The sequence below is a fragment of the Uranotaenia lowii genome, chromosome 1 (assembly GCF_029784155.1).
Source record: "Uranotaenia lowii strain MFRU-FL chromosome 1, ASM2978415v1, whole genome shotgun sequence".
NCBI lineage: Eukaryota > Metazoa > Arthropoda > Insecta > Diptera > Culicidae > Uranotaenia > Uranotaenia lowii.
Window position 1 is genome coordinate 24,641,587 of NC_073691.1, and position 21,627 is coordinate 24,663,213.

At 41.9% G+C, this 21,627-nt stretch overlaps 2 protein-coding genes across 5 annotated transcripts in view; both read right to left on the minus strand.

The window, feature by feature from the left end:
• The window catches only part of LOC129740062 (high affinity copper uptake protein 1), a 409,058-nt gene that overhangs the window by 297,723 nt on the left and 89,708 nt on the right, over positions 1-21,627 (minus strand). The gene's annotated exons all lie outside the window — the stretch shown is intronic.
• The window catches only part of LOC129740054 (uncharacterized), a 36,301-nt gene that overhangs the window by 9,620 nt on the left and 5,054 nt on the right, over positions 1-21,627 (minus strand). For 2 of the 4 annotated variants that reach the window (XM_055731641.1, XM_055731643.1), the window contains exon 1: positions 1,731-2,163. The exons of 1 other annotated variant lie outside the window; for it this stretch is intronic. In XM_055731641.1, coding sequence (XP_055587616.1) covers positions 1,731-1,921 — 191 coding nt within the window. In that variant the 5' untranslated portion in view covers positions 1,922-2,163. Of the gene's footprint in view, positions 1-1,730; positions 2,164-21,627 lie in introns of those variants that run through there. One more of the 4 variants, XM_055731640.1, reaches the window with a different exon arrangement.

Here is a 21,627-nt window from a genome sequence, read left to right on the forward strand (position 1 = left end):
CAGCAGCACGACGAAGCTCCGCTATTTTGACCAGATTTGCTATCATGCCACTATTCTAAGTGTCCTGGAGTGGTATGAGGCCAATTCTGCCCATTTTTTTTCAAAGTGCATGAACCAACCAAACTGTCCGGAACAGCGCACGGTGGAGCAATACTGGGCAATAATGAAGCGAGAACTTCGGAAAAGCAAGAAGACAGTCAAAGACGAGAAGAACATGTTAAGAAAATGAAAAAAAAAACTGAGAAACTGATACCGGATGATACTGTAAAGACTTTGATGGAGGGCATCAAGCGAGAATGCGTTCAATTTTACACTCAAGCCTCCATCGATTAACTTTTCTTTTGATTTTTGAAGAAAACTACCTTAAAATTTTGGTTTGATTCCAAACATTATAAAAAAATTGGCATGACATTTTCGGTGTCGCAATAATCTCGTGTTCGCCCTTTAGTGGACGTCGTCAGCTCTTCAAAGTGTTAGAAAGCCCGACTGCGATCTATTGGTTGAAGATTACTCGGTTTGACGGTTTTGGTGTCCTGAATTGAAGGTGCTAAGCAAACCTTTTTTAATTGATTTTTGCGGCAAAGATAAGAAAGCAGAAAATGACCAAAACTGTGACCTGCTTCACCTGCTTCATTCTAGGTCCTCGGACGTGGGAATAAGTCCAGAATCACGATTCGGGCAGGAATCGCTAGGGTTGTTTAAATGGGTTTCAGTGAGAACCTCCTACACAAATCTATCTCAAACGGTCATATTTTATGGAATTTGAAGCGTATTATTCCGATATCAACGCTAATGTTATGGTAATTGTCCACTCAACATGTCACCCACAAGTAAGAACAACATCTATTCTAATAAGATTATGCGTTAACGACTAGATCAAATTCCCCGAGCTCTACATCTCCCCTCATTAGAAGAAAGACTCATAAAGATCAACAAAACGGTGAGAAAATTCGGCCACGCCTAAACCTGGCTTGGCTACTGCGATCCCAAGTCAACTATAGATGATGATGTTGAGTTGGCTGTGAAGAAAAACCCCTTTGTTTTCATCGAATTGACTATGATGCTGATGAAAATTAAAAGTGAAGTTCAAGGTTAGCCGACCGTGGCTTGCGCGGCCAAAGTTGAACCTCTTTCTCTACCGATGCCGATGACCAACGGCCGTTTAAAGACAATGGTCTTCTTATGGCGGACTTACCAACGATTAATCCCCTAGTGGCGTTTTGCTTTCGTTTGAATTTTCCCTGGCCAAGTGGAGGCGAAACAGGGGGGGGGGGGGGGGAGCAATTATTGAAATGAACTCCCAAGTCTCCCCAATTCAGGCATCGTCGGATTTTTGGCGAAAGGAAGAACCGACCAACTGAAAGAACGAATCAGGAATCTTTTCCCGAGTAATGTGTGTGCGGGTCTCCCCAAAATAGCCCCAGCAAAGCAACGGCAGCCTCAGCAAATGGAAAATGATTGAAGTGGCGTAGAAAATTAATAGCAGTCACGCAATCGAACTTTTACTTGAAGGAAGGTTTAAAGGCAGGTAAGGTGAGGTAAAGTAGGGAAGCAAACTGTCCAATCATTTCCCTGAGGAAATATGGCAGCTGAGGGAGATGTAAAGTAGGGGGGTTCAAACTTCTCAGAAGATGATATCTTTTCTGCTCTGTTGATTTCATTCGTTCCAACTAAAGTGTATTTTTTCTTTGCTTCATTGGCAGAATTCTGTGATGAGGTGGCCTCCCTACCTGGATCGAACGGTTTGTTTGCCTTCCGTTGTTATGGCGACGACGACGTTGGCACCTTTCTGGCGTCGATGGTGCTGATTCCCCAATGCGCCTCCTCCGCCTCCTTTGGAGGAATGGACGACTGCTGCTACAGTACTGCGCCTACTAGATCTTCTCGACATTGGATGAGATAACGACGAGCAGAGCTTCATTTAGGCACAAACACACACACACTCTTGAAAGAAAAGTAGGAAACACCTACAACACACAATGCAATCTTCTCAAAGAGGCACTAACAAAAAATCCAAAACTTGGAACTGGATTGCGGAAATATGGGGGCTCCCCAAGGACTCACTCACTTACTACACTAACTGGCTGGATGTGGAGGTATACGCGCGCACCACGAGAGCAATCCGTAAAACACGTTTGATCCCATCGACGAGATCTTTGCAACTGAGCTGAGTCGAGTCTGAAGCAGAAAGATCTCTGTCCTCTCTCTGCTGGCTGGATGGTTTGTCCGGATTTTTCCCTCCCCTGCTGGTCCCTGTATGAACGGATGGGATCGGATCGAAACGGAACAGCAGAACACAGAGCACCAAAAGGTGGATAGGAAGAGAGAGAACACCCAAAGCATAAATTTCCTCCCGTGTGGTGAAAACATGGACCTGCACATACACTCAACTGCTTCTGCCTCTGCCTCGACGGGAGAAGGGAAACAGAAACGAACACGTGAAGAACGAAAAAACGGTGGAGGTTGAGGAGCAGACGGTATAAGCCGTTGGAAACCTCGCGAGCGCGGGGACGACAACGACGAATGTATAGATACAGGTATACACACAACACAGAAGAACGAAAAAACTGGGAAAAAGATACACCTGCCACCATCCGCCTACGGGTGGCAGGTTCGAATGGAGGAAGAGCGCCAGCGAGGCGCAGCAGCTTCGGAGAATAACGACACAACTAGATATATCCAATTTACCAACCGGATAGGGCAAACGTAAGGTAGCAGGAAGAGAGGAAGCGTGTGGTTGAAGATACAGAACCGAACCTGGTGGCTACATAACGCAGCTTTCTTCCCTTACCCCTTAGTTGAAAGCGAAGGGATCTCGTCTTTGTTGTGTGTGCCTGACTGGGTGAGGGGTCCTCCTGCGCCTGTCGCGTGACCTCGAGGAGCACACATCCGAATCCAGCAGCATTGGATTGGGAGCACAAGGAAGAAGATAGCGGAAAGAGAAAACGACGTCCCCCATGTTAGTCGACAAACGCGGACGGATCGGATGGTGGCTTACAATACACCCCAATGTAGCTAGCTAGCTAGGGCTATAAGTAGACAGACTAGGGAGGACGACGACGACGTCGTCGAGAGTACATCCGCGGTATTCGAAACTAACAACGTGGCTCCTGGCACAAGGTATTAAAAAAGCATTTTCGAAGGAGTGTGTGGCCGCGTTGTTGTTGTTGTTGTTGTTGTTGATGATGATGAATCGTAAAATTTTTCCCCGAGTGCAGTGCAGATGGAAGCAAGGACCTCTCCGTTTGTTCTACCATTCCTGTCAGGGGACAGAAGCAGGTGGCAAACGAGAAAGGGCGCGCGAGGAGCTTCCAGGCAAGCTGTGCCGATTCATGACGGCGTAATAAATCTCTCTCCTCGAGCTCCTCCGCTGGATTTGTTTGAGGACGACGACTACTACTGATTGGGGGAAAATATGTTCCGAACGGAAAAAAAACTTTTTGTCGTCGTCAGTCATCTAAAACGCCAGTTCTCCCGGACAAACGGGGAGAAAAAGCAAAAGCGTTCCGCTTTCGCCCGTGCCGTGTGCATGTCGTGAAAATCTATTGATCCTGTCACCATGGTGATCAGTCGGGACACCACATAAAAGTTTGCCTGGCTGCCCCATTGCTGCAAAAAAAAAACACGTCGTTTTCGACAAGTTGAGGGTGGATTGAAAGAGGCAACCTCAGCTTTTCGCTGAGCTCGCTCTCTGTCCCTGTATGGGGGACACATGTTTGTGTCTTTTACGCCTCAGGGGTTTTTTTGTCCTGTCCTGTTAGGCGACCGAATCCGGAAAATTGATTCAAATTTGATTGAATTTTTTCTCATCAGTAGGTTTACGTTTGATCACAGACGTACTCTAATACAAATGACTGAGACAAATGTTGTTCAATCTGTCTATTAATGATGGTTTAGAAATTCTCCGTTTTCAGTATACATTTTACGTCACAAAAACAGATAAATCTAATCTTTGAACAGTATCCGGGATATGCCTTGTCAAATATATTCCTGTTGGAAACCTAAATCTGAAATATCAAATCTGAATTCAGAGAAATCTGTAAATCAGAATAATAAATCTGTATCTGAATTTGAAATCGGAATCTGAAATCTAAATTTGAAATCTCAAAACTAAATCCGCAAATCTGAGTCTGAAATCTGATTCTGAAATCCGAATCTGAAATTTGATTCCGGAATCGGTTTATTGATGAGATTAGATACAAGTCAAAAAAGTAAAGATTTCAACTGAAGATTTTAAACCACTCGTTGGCGTGTTGTGAAATAAGATGTCATGGTAAATAATAAGTTAAATCTTCAAAAACATAGGATTTTGAGCTTTGAACTGCATCCGAAAGGTACTTTGAAAAAGATGTCCGCGTTAGTGAAACTCATATTAAGTCTTCCGACGAAATCCAGCAAGCTGAAAGCGATCTAAACCAAGAAATTGTCACAGATATAAATAAGCTTTTGAAACTGAAATCTGAATCTGATGAAAATCCCAGAAAAAAATTCAGATTCTGAACTCTAAAAATAAAAAAAATATGGAAAAGGTTTCGATTGAAGTCGTTTTAACATCTTTATGTCATTCGCGACTTATATCAACGATGCAGTTTGCGGACAGTCATTGAAAAACCTATCCGGTACAACTGTGATCGATGTTTACTCTTGGGCTCGAACTCACAGACATTGGCTCAGGAAGCAACTGACTTGCCAACTGAGCTATACACAAGCCTCGAATATGGAATAAGTTAAAAAAAAGTTTTACTACAATAAAAACCCAAGAGGCTTAAAATCTCAAATAAAACAACAAAACACAACAAAAACAATAAAAAAAATAAAATAGCGAAAAAAAATAAAAGCCAGGAAAAAAAGACAAAAACTAAATAAAAAAAAAAACAAATAAAAAAAAACAAGGAAAACACAAACAAATAATTTAGAAAAAGGGTTTAGAAAATAAAAAAAAAACTAATAATTTTAAATAAATTTAAAAAAAAAAATAAAAATAATAATAATAAAAAAAAGAATCAAATATAAAAAAAATATAAAAGAAATTAAAATAAAAAAAATTAAAAAGGGAAAAAATAAAAAAATTAAAAGAAAAAAAAATATAAAAGAAATTGAAATAAAAAAATTAAAAAGGAAAAAAATAAAAAAAAATTAAAAGGAAAAAACTAAAAAAAATAAAAAAGAAAAAAAATTAAAAATTAAAAATAAAAAAAAAATAAAAAAAAATAAAAAGAAAAAAAAATAAAAAAATTAAAAAGAAAAAAAAAATAAAAAAAAGAAAAAAAAATAAAAAAAGAAAAAAAAAATAAAAAGAAAAAAAATAAAAAGAAAAAAAATAAAAAAATTAAAAACAAAAAAATTTAAAAAGAAAAAAAATAATAAGAAAGAAAAAAAATTAAAAAAAATGAAAAAGAAAAAAAATTTAAAAATAAAAAAGAAAAAAAAAATAGAAAAAGAAAAAAGAAAAAAAAATAAAAAAAAAATAAAAAAAAATAAAAAAATTAAAAAGAAAAAAAAAATAAAAAAATTAAAAAGAAAAAAAAAATAAAAAAAAATTTAAAAAAATAAGAAAATAAAAAAAATAAAAAAATGACAAAAAAATTAAAAAGAAAAAAAAATGAAAAAAAATTAAAAAAAATGCAAAAAATTTAAAAAAAATTTAAAAAATGAAAAAAAATGAAAAAAGAAAAAAAAAAAAAAAATGAAAAAAAAATTAAAAAATGAAAATAAAAATTAAAAAATGGAGAAAAATAAAAAAATGAAAAAAAGAAAAAAACAAATTGAAAAATGAAAAAAAAAATTTAAAAATAAAAAAAATTAAAAATTGGAGAAAAATAAAAAGAAATGAAAAAATATAAAAAAATGAAAAAAAAAAATAAAAAAAAGAGAAAGAAAATTAAAAAAAGAAAAAAAGAAATAAATAAAAAATAGAAAAAAAATTAACAAAAAAAATTAAATTAATAAAAGAAAAAAAATAAGGTCTCTGTAACTTTGAAAAGCTGAAAAACAATCAAAATGATGAAGACAATGGTTTAGCTATGAATTAAGTAAAAATTTTCATAAGTATCAGCACAAACCACCCTACGTAACCATACGGGCGATCCTTTCAGTCTGCTTTAGGAAGGCAGATTTCGAGAGCACGACCGGGAGAGCAATCTATTTTGTTCGATCTAAGTTCTCCCGGGGGGTTGTGCTAACTTGCTACAAACTTTTGAAAATCTGGTAGAAATAGAATATCTTTTAGTAAATTCGGAAAACGTTGCTACAAATTTTTGAAAAACCACATAAAAAGTATATCAATCGATTGTAGAGATTAAAATCTATCATTGGGTATATAAAAAGTGGGCAGGTTTTATGAAAAGTATTAAGAAATCACTATAACAAAATGAGAAATGTGCGCATCATAACAGGCGGGTTCGAAAATCACGATTTTTTTCCTGTTTTCATTCTCGTATTACGAATAACAGTAATATTTGAGATACTATAAGTATTCAGTGAAAATGATAATCATGTTATCAAAATAAAACTAAAATTTGAATTTTGGAAATCGGTTCAATTAGGAATGAGATACAGCGCTGCTAAGAAAAAATGTTACCTCTTTTGAAAAGTGAGAATTTTTTTTTTTCGGTAATTCCAAGATTACGGCCAAAACTCCCATGGGACCCTAAAATTTTTATATATTTTTGAAAAGATTTATTTTTCACAATTTCAAAACATATAAAAAAAAATTGATACACCAACATATACTGCAGATATAAGAATTTTAAAATGATGTCTTTTTTCGGAGTTTTTCCGTTCAAAGCATTCTATAGGTCATCTGCTTAGTCAAATCGATTTAAATTTGATATATTTAAAATCTTGAATAAATTATCTAAACAATGAATCTAAAGTCATAAATATCGGTCAAGATATGTGACCAGTGGAACGAAATAAATTTACTAGTCAAAACAAGCGAAAAATAATTTGTTCAAAATTTTGCGAACGGCCTAGGAAGGTTAAAAAAACACTTGAATCTGTATCTGTTTCCGGAGATCTAAATTTTAAAAACCTCACATGATCATATCTGAAACCTGAATTTGCACATGAAATTTTCAATGAAAATCCCGGTTTTTTTGTCAAAATTTTAAGCCATTGCAAAAGACATTCCCTAGGGAGATCAACTGGGACCACTGATGCCCATTTTGTACCTATAAAAAGAAGCTAAGTGCGATGTCCATGAATTTCGATTTTGCAGACAGTTTTCTCGGTTAGTTATAACAGAAAAATTCTTACCGCTAAATGTTCGTTTCAGATTTTCGCCGACCGTTGATCAAAGTGCGGCAGCTGCAGATTTAAATAAGGAGAAAAATTTCTCGCTTGCTACCACTACGAACCTTAAAAAAAGGAACGGAAAAAACAGGGTTTCGAAAGCAGGGCTCCGTTGCATAACGAAGCGAACACGGGGAAAAAACCCCTAAAAATTCCACACCCACACTTATATGACGCCTACACACCCTTCGTTCGGGTGCAGAATCGAATTCAACCGAGTGGAGCAAAAACAAAAAAAAAAGAAAAGGAACTCTCGTCCGGTTGAAGGACGACAGACAGGCTACGACGGCTGCTGTTGGCTAAATTTTCCTGACCAAATCCTGAACTGACTGAGACCGAGTCTTTGAATGAAGGGGGTGGTAGATTGGAAAGAATTTATTTCCGGTGCCAGCAACCAAATACCTTTTGGGGAAAAAAGAACGGAAGGGGTCCATTTTGCGAAGTTTGGCTTCCTTGCTAGCTGATGATGATGGGGTGAGTCGGTGACACACAGGCGGTTGCGACCCTTTAGGGGGAACCTGCCACGTTTCCGGGTTTTCTTGCGGTAGAACAGAGGAGGGTGTTTCGACCAACTCTGTGAAGGATAACCTCAATAGCTAGAGTCCCCTCTTCTCCAAAAAACAGCAGGAAAAATGGAAGAGGAAAGTGACTAGCCTGGCTGCCGCGTATGCAAAAATCGAATGCACGTATGCACATTATCGTTTTTTATCGTTTGCTTGCTTGGTGGATTGCTGCATTACAGTTTGAGGAGACGGTTGAGGAAAAACGAAAGTAAGGAAGGCGGACAAAGGGGAGGCATTCTGAAATGTGAACCTTAAAAATAGATAACAGAAGAGAGAGAATTTTTTCCCCCGCCGATTTCACAGAAAGCAGCAGCCGCCTTTGCGTGATTCGTTCCCTTCGGTGTGTGTCATGGATATGTTCTCCCCCGTCCTTCCGTAAAACTGCGCTGGTCTGGTTGAGGAGGGCGGGAAGGAACCGAATTGAGGAAGGTGGGCGGCACGTTTTGAAATCCTATTATGGATGACAACTACCCCATCTAAAAACAGCCACACGGACAGCGACGAAATTGTGAAAAGCTTCTGTGCCATATCCCAGCACCGTTATTGAAGGAAGTGGATGAATGTAGACATGTGCAATGCTGCACACATGTGAAGGAAATGAGAACACGACAACATCGCGATTGTTGTTGGGCGCTGCTAGCTGTGATATCACTGCTGGATGTGTCAATATATCTTCCGACCAGGCACAGAGAAGCTCTTTGACATGGTCGTTCCAAATTTTTTGGGGTTCGGAACCCAGCGAGGTAGGTGGAATACGAGATGGAGGGGGAAGCCCCAGGCTTTTCTCTGTTCTCGAGGCAGTGGTTTTCCCGTACCAGGAGAGTCGAACTAATTCAATTATAAGATTAGCGAGAGACCAGAACAGAGACCAGAACAGAGCCCAGAGAATACTTCTGGGACGGACGATCTATCTGGTTTCTACTAGCGTCACAGCGAAGAATGATATCGATTTTTGTTACGCCCACCTTTGGTTGGTATCTTCTCACATGTCACAAGACACTCGCTCGGTTTCTGTTCCGTGATGAAAATGAGGAGACCCCACAAGTATTACCAGAAACAGTCGGAGTGTCAGAAAACTGACAGAGAATCAAAGTCCCTGTAAGGCAACATTCCCACAGATGGTTGAGACAAGGGAAACCGAAAAGGATTACTTCCGAAAAGACTGAGGAAACCGTCCGTCAATCAACTGTAGCTCGACTGACGACGACGTCAACGTCCGATAGACACATCATTTGGAGTGAAATTTTTTGGAATTTTTCGGGTCTAGTCTGTCGCGCCACCCGCCTCAAAAGTTGTCTGATGATGATGAAAGGCACCTGAGTTGAGACAGTATCCAGTAAGTCAATTAGCATACTGAATGAAGAGAGAAAGAGCGCTTTGAGGTCTATGGGAAATTCCGACTGCCGACCGACGACTGGCAAGGTTCTATCTGGATGGATTCTGGGGCCCGGTTTCGACGACGCCGCTGTCCGACAGTACAATTGACGTTTGGTCGTAAAAACCAGTTTATGGCTTAATTGCATTCTTGCCGATTACCACCAAGCTTTGTGGGTCCCAATCCCATTTGGGAGTAAAGTTCCAGGTAAATCACCAGTCCGGTCTGAGAAAAAAAAATTGCCAAAAATCAATATTTTCCCATGGTTAACTTTCTCCCTGAGGAAGAAGCCGAGACTACCTGCTCCGGACCGGATGAGAAGAATTCCTCCGAACGAGGTCAAATAATGCTAATTATTGACGCCTAACGGTTTTACCACTTGTTTTGCCAGGATTACGGCGGTCGCCACTGGGAACCGGGAGCCCAATATTTGTAATAGCTTTTCCAGGCTTTTAGAAACAGTTCGGGTAAGGGGATTAGTCCCTAGCGCCCCCTCCGATTTGACTGTAGAAGACAGTGGTGGGCGTGAGGGTTGGACGGCATTCGCCCACAAGCGGGACTCAAAAATTTGATCAATATTATCATTCTTCCATTATCTGAGCTTGAAGGCTGGCCAGCTTGCCGTCTTCTGCTTTTGCTTCTCCGGAAGCACTTGGCCTGGGCTCTAATCGCCTTTTTCGCATCTATCTGCCTATTCCCGGTCCGTTGTCGTTTTACCCAAACTTCCCTTTCCCAACTGATTTCGGTCGATGATTCGCGTTCTTTTATCGCAGTTTTTTCTGCACAGAACAGAAGAAGAGTCGTCGACGTTGTCTTGTGCGAAGCCGTCTTTCATGGTTTTTTTTACTCCTGGTAGGGGCATTTCAATTTTGCTGATTACTCTGACAAGCGGGCGGCGTTTGATGACTGCGTCGCTTTTTTCGGAAGACGACGACCGAATTTACATAAAGACAGAGCGCGCTTTGGTCCGTTGCTCCGGTAGGATTTTTGCTGGTTTCAACGAAAAAAATGGAAAACCAGCAGCCATCATCGCCAGGTTGAAACTGGCGTACCAAGAGAGGAGGGTAACCTCGATTAATGTCTACGACGAGCGTTTGTTTTTTTTTTCTGTTCACGTTTGGTACTGCGTTGAGTTGGGGGTGTCGTTGAGATAACAGACTACCAACACCGGTTTTTGGTAGGGTTCGAGGGAAGAAATCCTTCAGCTGCTTTTCAGTTTATTTAAATTAAGGCGCAGTCTCGAAACTGACGCGTTGACAAATGAATCACCCCCGTCGCCAATTGTAGAGCGAAGTCGGCCACAATGCGGGTCGTTCGATGAAGTCGACCAATTCTTAGCAGAAGACAGGCAGCCGGGATGCAGGAGAGAGTGATTTACCTCGATAGGTTCGGGTGCGACCAATAGGAGCGCACCGAATCCGAATCTCCATTTTGTTTTACGCCCTCTCCTTTTCTCACGATCTCAATCCCAATCCCCAGAATCAGTATTCGCCTTCATTGGTTGTCCCTCTGCTTCGAACGAAACCAGACACCGCACCACACCAAACAAATCTACACAGAAGGTGCTGCTGCTGCTTCCATATAATCATAAATAAGAAGCACACAATCCCGCCGTCCGCCCGCCTCTTCCAGTGAAAAATCTTGCTTGCCTCTGTTCTTTACTGTGCTGTGCTGCTTTGCTGCTGAGCTCCCTTAATCCTCAGTCAGTTCTTGTGCCTTGTTCTCGTTCGTATTTACACACTCCCGCATCGTCGTCGTCGCCCATCCCTACTCTTTCTCCTTCTGCTTTGCGTGCTCGTAAAGCACATTCGTCGTCGAGTCGTTGGGTCGTCGTCAGTGCCAACTTGGATGGAGGCGACCAAGACGAACGAACAGCGAATGTGATAGGGAGTTTTTCGTTCGCCCGTGCTTCTCCGCCGTCTACTTCGAAGCCCATCGAAACATGTTTTTCTCGTATTTACTTCGCCCACCTTGCCGACCCAACCTCAAACCACTCAAAGCCGAAGCAAGATTTCCCATGTGTCATGTCGCCGAACCCAACGCGAGTCTACGCAGAAAGGAACCGGTCCTTTTTGAGACTGCTGAATTCGGCGAGAGACCCATCAACACCCCCGGTAACGTTACTTTTACGACCTGAATTTTTCATCTTCCTTCTCTGTGTTTCCGAACGACCCTCAACACCCACTAGGCAAATTGCTTTCCGATGAAAATGCGCAACCTCACACCACCCTCATCCATTCTAGCTTCCCTCGCTACGCGAAGCACATCGCCTCCAAGTGTTTCATAATTTATGCCTTTCTTAGGAAGAGAAAAAAGTAACCTGCACATCCCCCTTCCTTCATTACGCCAACTAAGCCCACCAGGTTGAGGCAATCTGCTTAGAGATGTCGCCCCCCGCCACCAAAAAAAAAAACTTTGTGCTGTCACTTTGCTATGGATTCATTTCAGGAAATAAATCACCCCCTGTCACGTGTTTTCTCTGTACCTTAAAGGTACGGTACGATAGAACTTCGCTTATTTGACTCTGGGTTTTTGCTGCGACACCGGGGAAAACGTCAGATTCCCAAAGTTCTACGGTATTCCGGCGTCTCCACATCGAGATCCACAGAAAAGGAAACTATTCGCCCGGGTTTCGAGTTTGTTTCCGGGAAGCCATAAACAAGACTGATTCTGACTCTGACTATAGAGTGGTGGTAGTTGGGGAGCCACCCTGTTTTCCGCAGCAGCAGCTGCTGCTGGTAAATCACAAACCAAACGAAACGTTGTTCCTCTTCCACAGGATGGAAGCACAGTTCTGCGGTGGGATGGTGAATCATAATAAAATCGATAATTCCCCATAGCAAGCAGAGAAGAGGAGGCGGCGATTTTTTCTCGGAAAAATGCAGGGTTCCCTCATACCCATTTCATCCGTCTATCACAGTAGGCTCCGGGGTCGAATCTTTCACCAACTGAGTACTCTCGGTGCCCGTTTTTGAGCTGTACGGGGCTGCTAGATTCCAACTAAAATGCCTAGCATTGAAATTTTACGTTTCACAAGAATACGAAACAAACTTTCGAGAAAAGTATTTTCGACACGGATCAAGTAATACCATAATAATCAAAATGTTGTAATAACGGTCCCAAAAAAGTTTTTATAGAAAAGGCCGACATATTTTAATGAAATAGTCCGACATCTTCAGCGAAATCGAAATCAGTAATCAGATCGAAATGTTAAGTTTTCTGTTGGTTCAAATTTGAATTGGATTTGTGATTAAGATTAAAATCTCGGAATCTGAAGGATAAGAACAATCCGGTTCAAAGGACCAAAACGATTAATTTTCATCCCTCAACCAGCCTAACTTATGATGGCTGAACTGAAAATCAAGAAACAAGTTGACACAATGTAAGTTCGTTTTTATAGTGATGTCTCTCCTGGTAGATATTTCAGAAGTCTAACAGTTGGACCTTTCTGAAAAAGTCTGACGAATTATGATGAACTTGCGTTGTCATGTTCGTGTCGAATTTGAGTAAAAATTTAAAATTTGAATTCATAATAACGAATTAGAATACTAGTTTCAAATTCGACTATTATTCGGATATTATGACTGAGGATTATCCGGTTCGAAGGACCAAAATGTTTTTAGAAAGCTCGATCTTAAAAGGGTGAAAAGGTGTCTCCACTGTTAATGAGCCTGAAACTCTTAATTTTTTTTTCGTATTCATCGAACGGGGTTGACCTACCTAAAACTATGCAGAAACTATAGACAACAAAACCACAATTTCTGGTTTGATTTAACCACAATGTTTTTGTCTGATAAGCTTTTCGAAGCGGGAGCCGATTGGGGCTGTTATCGCGTTAGTTTCGGTTGACATCAATATCAATATTTCGTTCTTCGATTGAGCTGCTGCAGCTAAATTTAGAAACTGTCCCATAACTGACAGCAGCCGTCGATCGACTGCCAGCATTTAATCCCTGGTGGGATTTAAAATCGTTTAAAAATGAACTCAAATTAAGTCATTTGTCACAGCAATCTGGAGCACTCCACATGCGCGACGGCGACACAACGAAGTCGACGCCCATCCATCGGCGAAACCCCGAACAAAAGCCGATAAAAATGACACCTTTGCTGTCAATAAATTTATCTATCTCGCGAAACAATAACATAACCGCGCGAGCATCAACAACCAGACAGAGGGTATCTCGAGCAGGGCACGTCGTCTGACAACAAATGTGCGCGTCGCTTCTGCGCTGATGGTTCCGGATAGGCGGCTTGGTACAATGGGCGGCGACGCTTGAGGGCGTAGGCGGTGCGCGGCTGAGCAAAAACAATCACCAAGGCTCCCCGTTACCACCGCCAACGCTGGGGGCGGTGGGTGCGATCTTCTTCTGACTCGATGATGTATTTTGCATCTACTGCGAGTGCTAGTACAGATGGAGAAGATCGTTTCTAATCGACCATTTGTCAACTGCTGTGCTGCCTAGCTCAATCTAATGTTATTTTTACCTCACAAATCTCCACCGCACACCTGCCTCCGATCTTCCATTGCAAAATGATCAAAAGCAATTGAAGTCGTACCGATTTGGGTTTACCGTCTGTGTGATTTAATGGCGATAGCTGATGGCGGCTGCTGCCTAAAGCTTAGTTCTTTTAGAAATGGGACACTTTCATTTGCTAATAGCTCGCTTACTGATTATCGGATATTCAAAAATTTGACAGCATTTTGTTGCCTGTAAAAAGTACTATTCGACCTATTTTTTCCAAAATTTAAGATTCACGCGTTTTTTAATGATGTACGATGCAAGAGAAAAAGAAAAAAATAATTTTGCACAGATTCCTTTAAAATTCGTCATTATCAAATTGTTAGCTGACAAAATCGTTGATTATTCAAAGAATTACTGAGTTTTTGTGGTGGATAAGTATGCAAACACTGTCAATAATGTCCACAAAGTTCAAATCAAGCATTGGAGTGAAGCACATGATCGTCAACTACGGTTGAGGGTAATCAAGTCTCATACCAGTATTTTTAATTTTCAATAAGCGAAAAACTAAGGGTAGATCGCTGAAATGTCCAAAACAATTTTCTTCAATAAGCTGAAAGTGTTGCCTAATGATGACTCATTCAAACCCAAACTCAAACAACAAATTTTTTGGTAGTTCCAGAGCTCGTTAGCTGTAAAGCCAGCACCGAGGCTATCGGACAGATGATTTCTGATGAACGACAAAACTTATGAAAAACCCTATTTTAAATAAATTCCAGCGTTTGAATCCTATACCATGTCTGCTCGTTGCAAGATCCCGAGTATTTTAAAGTATGTATTCGCTGGTTATTTTGTATAAAATTATAATGATTTGCTAAAATTCAGCTCCTGCGAAAAAAAAAACAAAAAATTTCAAAATGAAACTTTGGTTTTCGTTATTTTTAAAAGCCTTAAAAGAGTAATCTTGTATGTACCACCCGCAACCTATGATTTATACTAACCGATTTTATCTTATTAAAACATCTTATGATGGTTTTACTTCGTTATTGTCAGATTTTGCCAGAAGAAATTCCATTAAAAACGTTCAAAAATGTGGTCAAAAATAATCAAATTTGTTCATTTCGAAACTACTGTATCCACTAAAATGCTTCCAGTTACCTTTAAAAGAGAAGTTTCGGACCGAAAAGTATCAGAAATTGAAGAAGAAGGGTGAAGCCACCTAAAATATAAATTTGACGAAGTATAAATTGTAAAAACTGATCAATACCATGACTGAAAAAAGTGTGCGCCGGCCAATGGGCGATACCAAGAATAAAATAGAAATTTCTCTAATAAAAAACTATAAATAATTTTTTTGAAATTTTTCCATGAAATATCATAACATTATCTTCATTTTCTTCATAGAAAGTATTTAGATCAAACGATTGGTTTTTGAGATACACGCATGCGTAACTGTCCCATTTCTAAAAGAACTACACTTTAGTTGATGATCATCATCTTCCATCTGCCGCCGCGTGGTAGATGGTTGATGGCGGAAACGGTAAGTGTGCTGCCGGGTGGGCGGCAGCCGCTCTCGCGATTGTGCTCGTGAGCTCTAATGTGTTATAACAATAGCAATTATCAATTTATGACGGATTACCTCGAGCAACTTCAGGTACTTGTTTAAAAGAGAAGAGGGACGCTGCGGCCGAGGAGGGATGCTCACTTTGAGTTAAACGATGCGCGTTAAAAATAGGCACATTGTCACCTGTTCCAGCACCAATGATGTTGGGTGCCCTGTTCTTGTCATTATTACAGCAGCGGCGCCATCAACAATTTTGATCTGCCTTTGCATATGTACATACGCTCTCGTCCTCCGCTTCGGTATTATTTGGCGACGGTGACAACGAACGACGACGACGGCGGCATTATTTGGTTGGTGGCCATGACAGCGCGCAGTGTGGCTGCTACGCAACACCGCCCACCCCCAACATCGTCAATGGGCACAATGAATGCGTACATGACGGTGCCAGTTTTTGGCGCGCTCGGCTGTTGCCATCAATCAGGCTGATGAATAACACCCGCCAAACCGTCCATCTTTATTATAGATGAAGAAATCGTCCATTTCAAACTACCTGCTCGACGAGGGGTACAGTTTCGAAACAGGATTCTCCAAAGCAAGGGAGGTGATGAATCCAATCCATAAAACATGCAAGCTGGAAACAGCTTTCCGAGAATCTCACCCCACGTCATGCGATGTGGTGGCGGCTGGATGGCGGCGGCAGCCATCTTGCGAAATCCTGGCCAGCAGCAGCAACAGAGCTGATGCGCGCGCAAGATTCGACCTGCTCTGGGAAGTTTTTATCTCGACGACGACCACGACGTTGATGGTGTTCTCCCTCCTTATATACCTATTTATTGGGTACCTTGTGGATGATTCCTGGGATGGAACCTGTCCGTAGGGCACATAGAGATACCGTACCTAAACACATGCAAACTAGTAGTCGCGGTACCAATACCACAATTCCACCCAAAACGCTGCCCGTCCGGAGGAGAGAAAGAAGAAAAACCACATCCAATCGGAATCCGAACGATGACGATGACGACGACGGGGCAAAATTCTGTCCAAACGGGAGGCGCTGAAATTGGAGGTTGGCGCGGTGATTCTTCTGGGAATAATGGCCAACCGCACTCCAATCCGCCGCCGACTTCCCTGTTTCTTCCTACCGCCGTAGTGAAGCATCGGCCAAGGTCCGTTGTTCTACCTTTGGGCGAATGTTGCGTTGTTCGCGTTTCATAGCAGATAGAGCATCGCGTGTGCGTCTCCTCGCCTTGTGTGCTGCCCAACTATAAGAGGAATGATTATGTTCTTTTCATTTCTTTGTGGAAATGGAAGCTTCGATAGAACTTAACTTGAAAACTCAGGCCAATAGCGAATTTAGCTTCGTTTTATCCGGTTTTTAGGTTATATGCCATCTTTGGAAGATGACTAATGTTACTCTCTGCAAAACAACAGGACCCGCCTCGTTGCCATGCCAATAAAGAACAACTCCAGCTCCTAGAATTTCTTATAGCTTTTTTGTCCTGTACAGAGAATGACAACCTCCGCAGAATTATAAATATTTTCCCGGAACGTAGGAGACCCGCAAAAACATCACTACCGAAAGGCCTCCCTCACAAAAATATGTTCGCTTTCTAGCTTTGGTCGTTGTTGTCGTTTCTAAAGCCTACTTGATTTTTCTCCTATAGCAAGTCCAACTTTGTACATGCCTTCCTGCCTACTATGCTTTCGGTGGAGAGGGAGTTCCATAGGATTTATTCTTCTTCTTGCGTGGGGGTTTGTTTCCGTTGAGCTGGAGCCAAGGCTTTTCCCAGCAAAACTCCCTCCGGGTCAGGTTGACGTCAGGCGAAAAGCAGAGTGGGGTCGTCTTATATTCATAACGTATAGTTCTCGTTTGGGCTGCTGGTCTCCCCCAGCTGAAGTCTTGCTTTGGGAGAAGCCTTCCCCAAACGGTTGGTCACGCCAGAAGGACCAACCGTCTGAGTTCTTGCCGGTGGGTGTCGGAACGCAGCAGATGAAAAATTGGAAAAACTTTTGTCTGCATTCACATAAATTTTCCAAGGCAAAAGTTTCACCCCACTTCGAAGGGAGGAATTCTTGAAGTCGCTTTGAGTTGGACTGGATACTTTTGGATACTTTTTGGAAAGTTCTGTCAAATGCGCTTTTGAGACAGAGAAATCTTTCTAAAATAGAAAGTAAAGACATCGAAAACAATGAAGTCATTTTAGGATGTCGAGGCTTTTTCCTTTTTTTAAAATCATCCGATATGCCGAAAAATTCCTTGAAGAAGATATCGAACTAGGGTTGAAACGTTGAGAACAACATTATCATTTTTACAGAAAAAAAGCCTAACGACTATCAGGAGATCAATCTTCTGAGAAATCACAGAATTTGTTTTTATGATTGATTGTGAACTATTCACGTAAGAATAGTGTGTCTGTATAAGTTCCAAAGTATTTTCAAGAAAGTGTAGCGTATTTTTTTTAACTGGAAAAATATAATTGTACAGAACATTATTTGGTTGTTAGCATGCTGTTGCTTGTTTTGTAGTTTGACACTATTCACACAAGAGTAGTGTGTCTATTTAACCTTCGATAATATTTTTGCACAAGAGTAATGTGTTTATTCGAACTGAAAAAAATACCGTGTTAAATTGTACCAAAATGGGTTGTTAATTTTTTCATATTCTTCAACTCGTGATCAGATCGATCTCATCATTTACCCTGTCAGGCGGACCTGGTTTCAAACCGAGATCCGCCATAAAAATCGGACTTGTTGTTCAGTGAACGATTTACGAAGAAGAAGAAGATCAGCACAACAATCGCGTTCAAGCAAAAGCAATGATTCAATCAGCCAATAAAAATCGAGCGAAATCACGACGACGACGACGGCTATAAACTTGACGAACCGAACGGCAGAAGAGGATGACGAAGAAGATCACCGCCATGTATAGTCGCCGGAGGCGAACTTTTGCAAAGATTCTTTTCCGAACAAACTCATAAGGGGAGATGTGATGGGTAAAGGAGAACAAGCAAGCGAGGCGGGATGTGATGTGTGGATGTCGTGATGAACGACGGCTTGGTAACAAGATGGGTCTGGGTCTGGCGGCTGCGAATCGTGATTTGCTCTCGCCATCGGTTGGTTGTCTGAATGTGGCTGGACACACGGGAGGAACCATTACCAATTCAAAATAAAATCACGTTTTGCGCCGAGATCTGATCAGCAGAAAGAAGGTGGGATACAACTGGAGGCGAATGGCGAACCGAAAGCATAATTCAATCCGGTTTCGATAGATGGGTGCTGCTGGGCTGAGCTGAACTGGGAGTGCCCGAACATGCAAGGTTTTATTTTTTCTTCTGCATGTTTTCGGCGAAGTTGGTGTGGGGATCGCTCTGTCCGAAGGATCGAGGAGGGATCATGTCGTCTCGTTTCGGTTTGAAGCTTGGGTAGATTTATGATCTGCAGAGTCACGACGACGACGATTGTGTCATTCCGTCCGTCCGGCCTCAATTTGTTTGGAGGTACAGGACTCTTTAGATGTGAACGACGCTTGGCCGTTGGAAATTTTTGGGGAGTCGTCAGAAGACAAAGACCTCTTCATGAGGCCAACATCATCATCATGCGGAGATAAGGGGAGAGATGTTTGGCGGCAGGGGCCGAACAAGACGGTTGATCCTCCCTGATGCGTGAAGCCCAAAGAATAATAATAAATGAAGGAAATTTATTTTCTTCTCGTCTCGTCTGCGTTCCGACTGGCCAAACCAGGCTGCGCCTCTTGTGATCATCAACGAGAGAGAGAGAAAGAGATCATGATCATGGGTTGTCTCCTCTTGGGTTCTTAAGTATTCTCCACTGGCGGAATATAAGCTGGGGACCTTTAAGCCGGGTGGAGGAGAGTGTGATGGTATTTTCATTTGGTTTTTTCGTCTTCCGTTGATCTTTGCACGTTCGTCCGCAGACAAAGACTTCGATCTGTGGAGAACGAAAAGTCGTGTAGGGAGCTTCCTTCCCAATTTTTGACTACATGACGTCTCGCTTTTTCTGCTGGCGGTGGCCTGATGGTTATGTTCCGATGATCTTCTGTGTTCAAGCTTGGTAGACCGGAAAGAAGCTAGTTGGGAAGAACTGACGAAACACACAAAGGTAGTCGCCTCGGAAGGCTCAGGCTCAGACTCAGACTCAGGCCCAGGTTCGAGTTGGTCGCTTGACTGGGTTTTTGTACTTGGGCTTGTTTGATGTGAATACACCCGGGGGAAAAAATGCCAAGAGGGGATCGCAAGGTTCTGCGCTTGTGACTTTCGATAAGGCCCATCGTCGTCACAGAGATACAACACGGGAGAAGGCGCAAGACGAACGCGAAAAAGAGCCACACACAAGAGTTGTGGCGGTTGATGTTGTTGTTACTGTTGATCATCATCAACAGTTCTCCACATTGCCGTCGCATCAACATCATGATACGGTTCGCTGACGGCGGGAGATTAAATTCAAAATGGTTACCCCGCAAGGCTTTCTTCCCGCTCAGTCGATGAGGGACGCTGCAGGAAAAAAATGCCGGTCTTTCGACCGGTCGCTAATTGGAGTGTGGAATCATTTGAAATATTACTTTGCTCACTTTATGGTTCCCCCATCCGGTCCTTCGAGCCCTGAACAGACAGAGATATCTCTCGTTTCGGTCCTTCGAACCCGTCAGATCTCAGACAGACAGACGCACACACCGGTTGGTTGTTTTTGCCTACAGCAACGCGGCCGGCGTTCTCGGTTGAGTGAATCCCTCTCTTATCCGGACTCGCTCATCCCGTACGATTGATGTTCTGGAAGGTCTCTGCGCTGTGAAACTCATGATCACCAGCCAAGATCACTCGGTTGGTGGTACTAGTTGCCAAAGGGAATAAATCTTTTCGCTTCAGTGCTCCCCTCCATAGTCGAATTCCCGAGGAAACAAAGAATAATTTTCCTCGTCAAGTACAGTGCTCTGGCTTGATCAACACCAAGAGGTTTAGAGACATAAAAGCGAAGAACTCTCCTTTTTCAACAAGCATCAACGCCAAACGCCTTATCGCTCGAGATCAAACTCACGAGTAAATAAAGCTCGCTCGGGGAAACAATGGCACTTAAAAAAGCGTTATTGGATGCCCAGTTTTTTCCTGTACTTCTCTTAAACCGCGATAAGGTTGTGTTCTACTATGATGATGTTGGTCCAAAAGCCAACGCCGCAGCCGCGCCGCGGCAATTTGACGAAAAATCTATCGATCTCTCACGTCGTCGTCGCCGCACGTAGGCCGCATGGGAAGAAAGGCGTACACGGCGTTTCTCGTGACTGACTGTTGCCTCGATGTCAACTTGCTATGATGATGATGACGATGATGATGGTGGTGATTAGTCGGAATTAGTCGTCCGAAGGGAACTGATAACAACAATAGTCGAACTCACCGCAACAACAATCACATCAAGAAGAAAATCGGACAGATTCGTCGATGCCGTCAATTAACGGACAAATACATAAGTATAGACGAGAGAACTGTGTGTGGTGCTGCTTTTCCAATATTTTATCTTAAACAAACATCGATGAGATTCGAGAGCTTCGTTCGGAGCCGCTCGCTTATCTCGACTCCAGTAATTTTTCCTAGGCTGGGGTAGAAAATCCCCCTTTGCTAACTAAGCACATCTCTTCACATCCGATTCGAGCACTCCCAGTTAGTCCCAGTGATTTCGAAATCTGCGACCGAAAACCGTTAAAGTTCCTGGAAATTGATCCGTTATCACCTGCGCATGAGCTCGCTCTGCTTTTATCAGTAAACAGAAGAATTAAGTCAACCTTTTTTTATGACAGCGGAGAAGGGAAACGAATGATGAAAGACTGTCGATGTTGACACATTCTTGGTGTTATTGATTGGTTTTCTGGAACCGTGGCCCTTCCCATCAAACTGTAAAGATATGTGAAAACGCAAAAAAACCTTGAAAAAGAACGTTTTTAAGAAGTTCGAAACGTTGCAACTCTCTCCTCCATTGCTTTTCAGATTTCGATCTCAAAATTTTTGAGAGCAAAAGATGGAGGAAAATGGGGAGAGAGACGCCAATGTCGTCTCGTTTGGTAATTAGAATCCGATTGAGATAATGGATCGAGTCAACCGCACATTTTCCCTCATTCGCTCGCATCACTTATCTTGATTGGTTTAGTCTCGAACGATGTTGATGATGATGCGTGAAAATATGAAAAAGGGGAGCCAAGTGAGGTTAAGCGTGGGGGTCAGATTGAGGAGGGAGACGTCGACAAATTCGCGTTCGCCCGCCAAAGATGACAAATCATTTCGTTATCTGTATCCGTGTTTGATGAATTTTCGTTTTTCTGCTGCTGCCTCGTTCTCGTTTATTTTGAGCGATGGATTTGCTGTTTCTC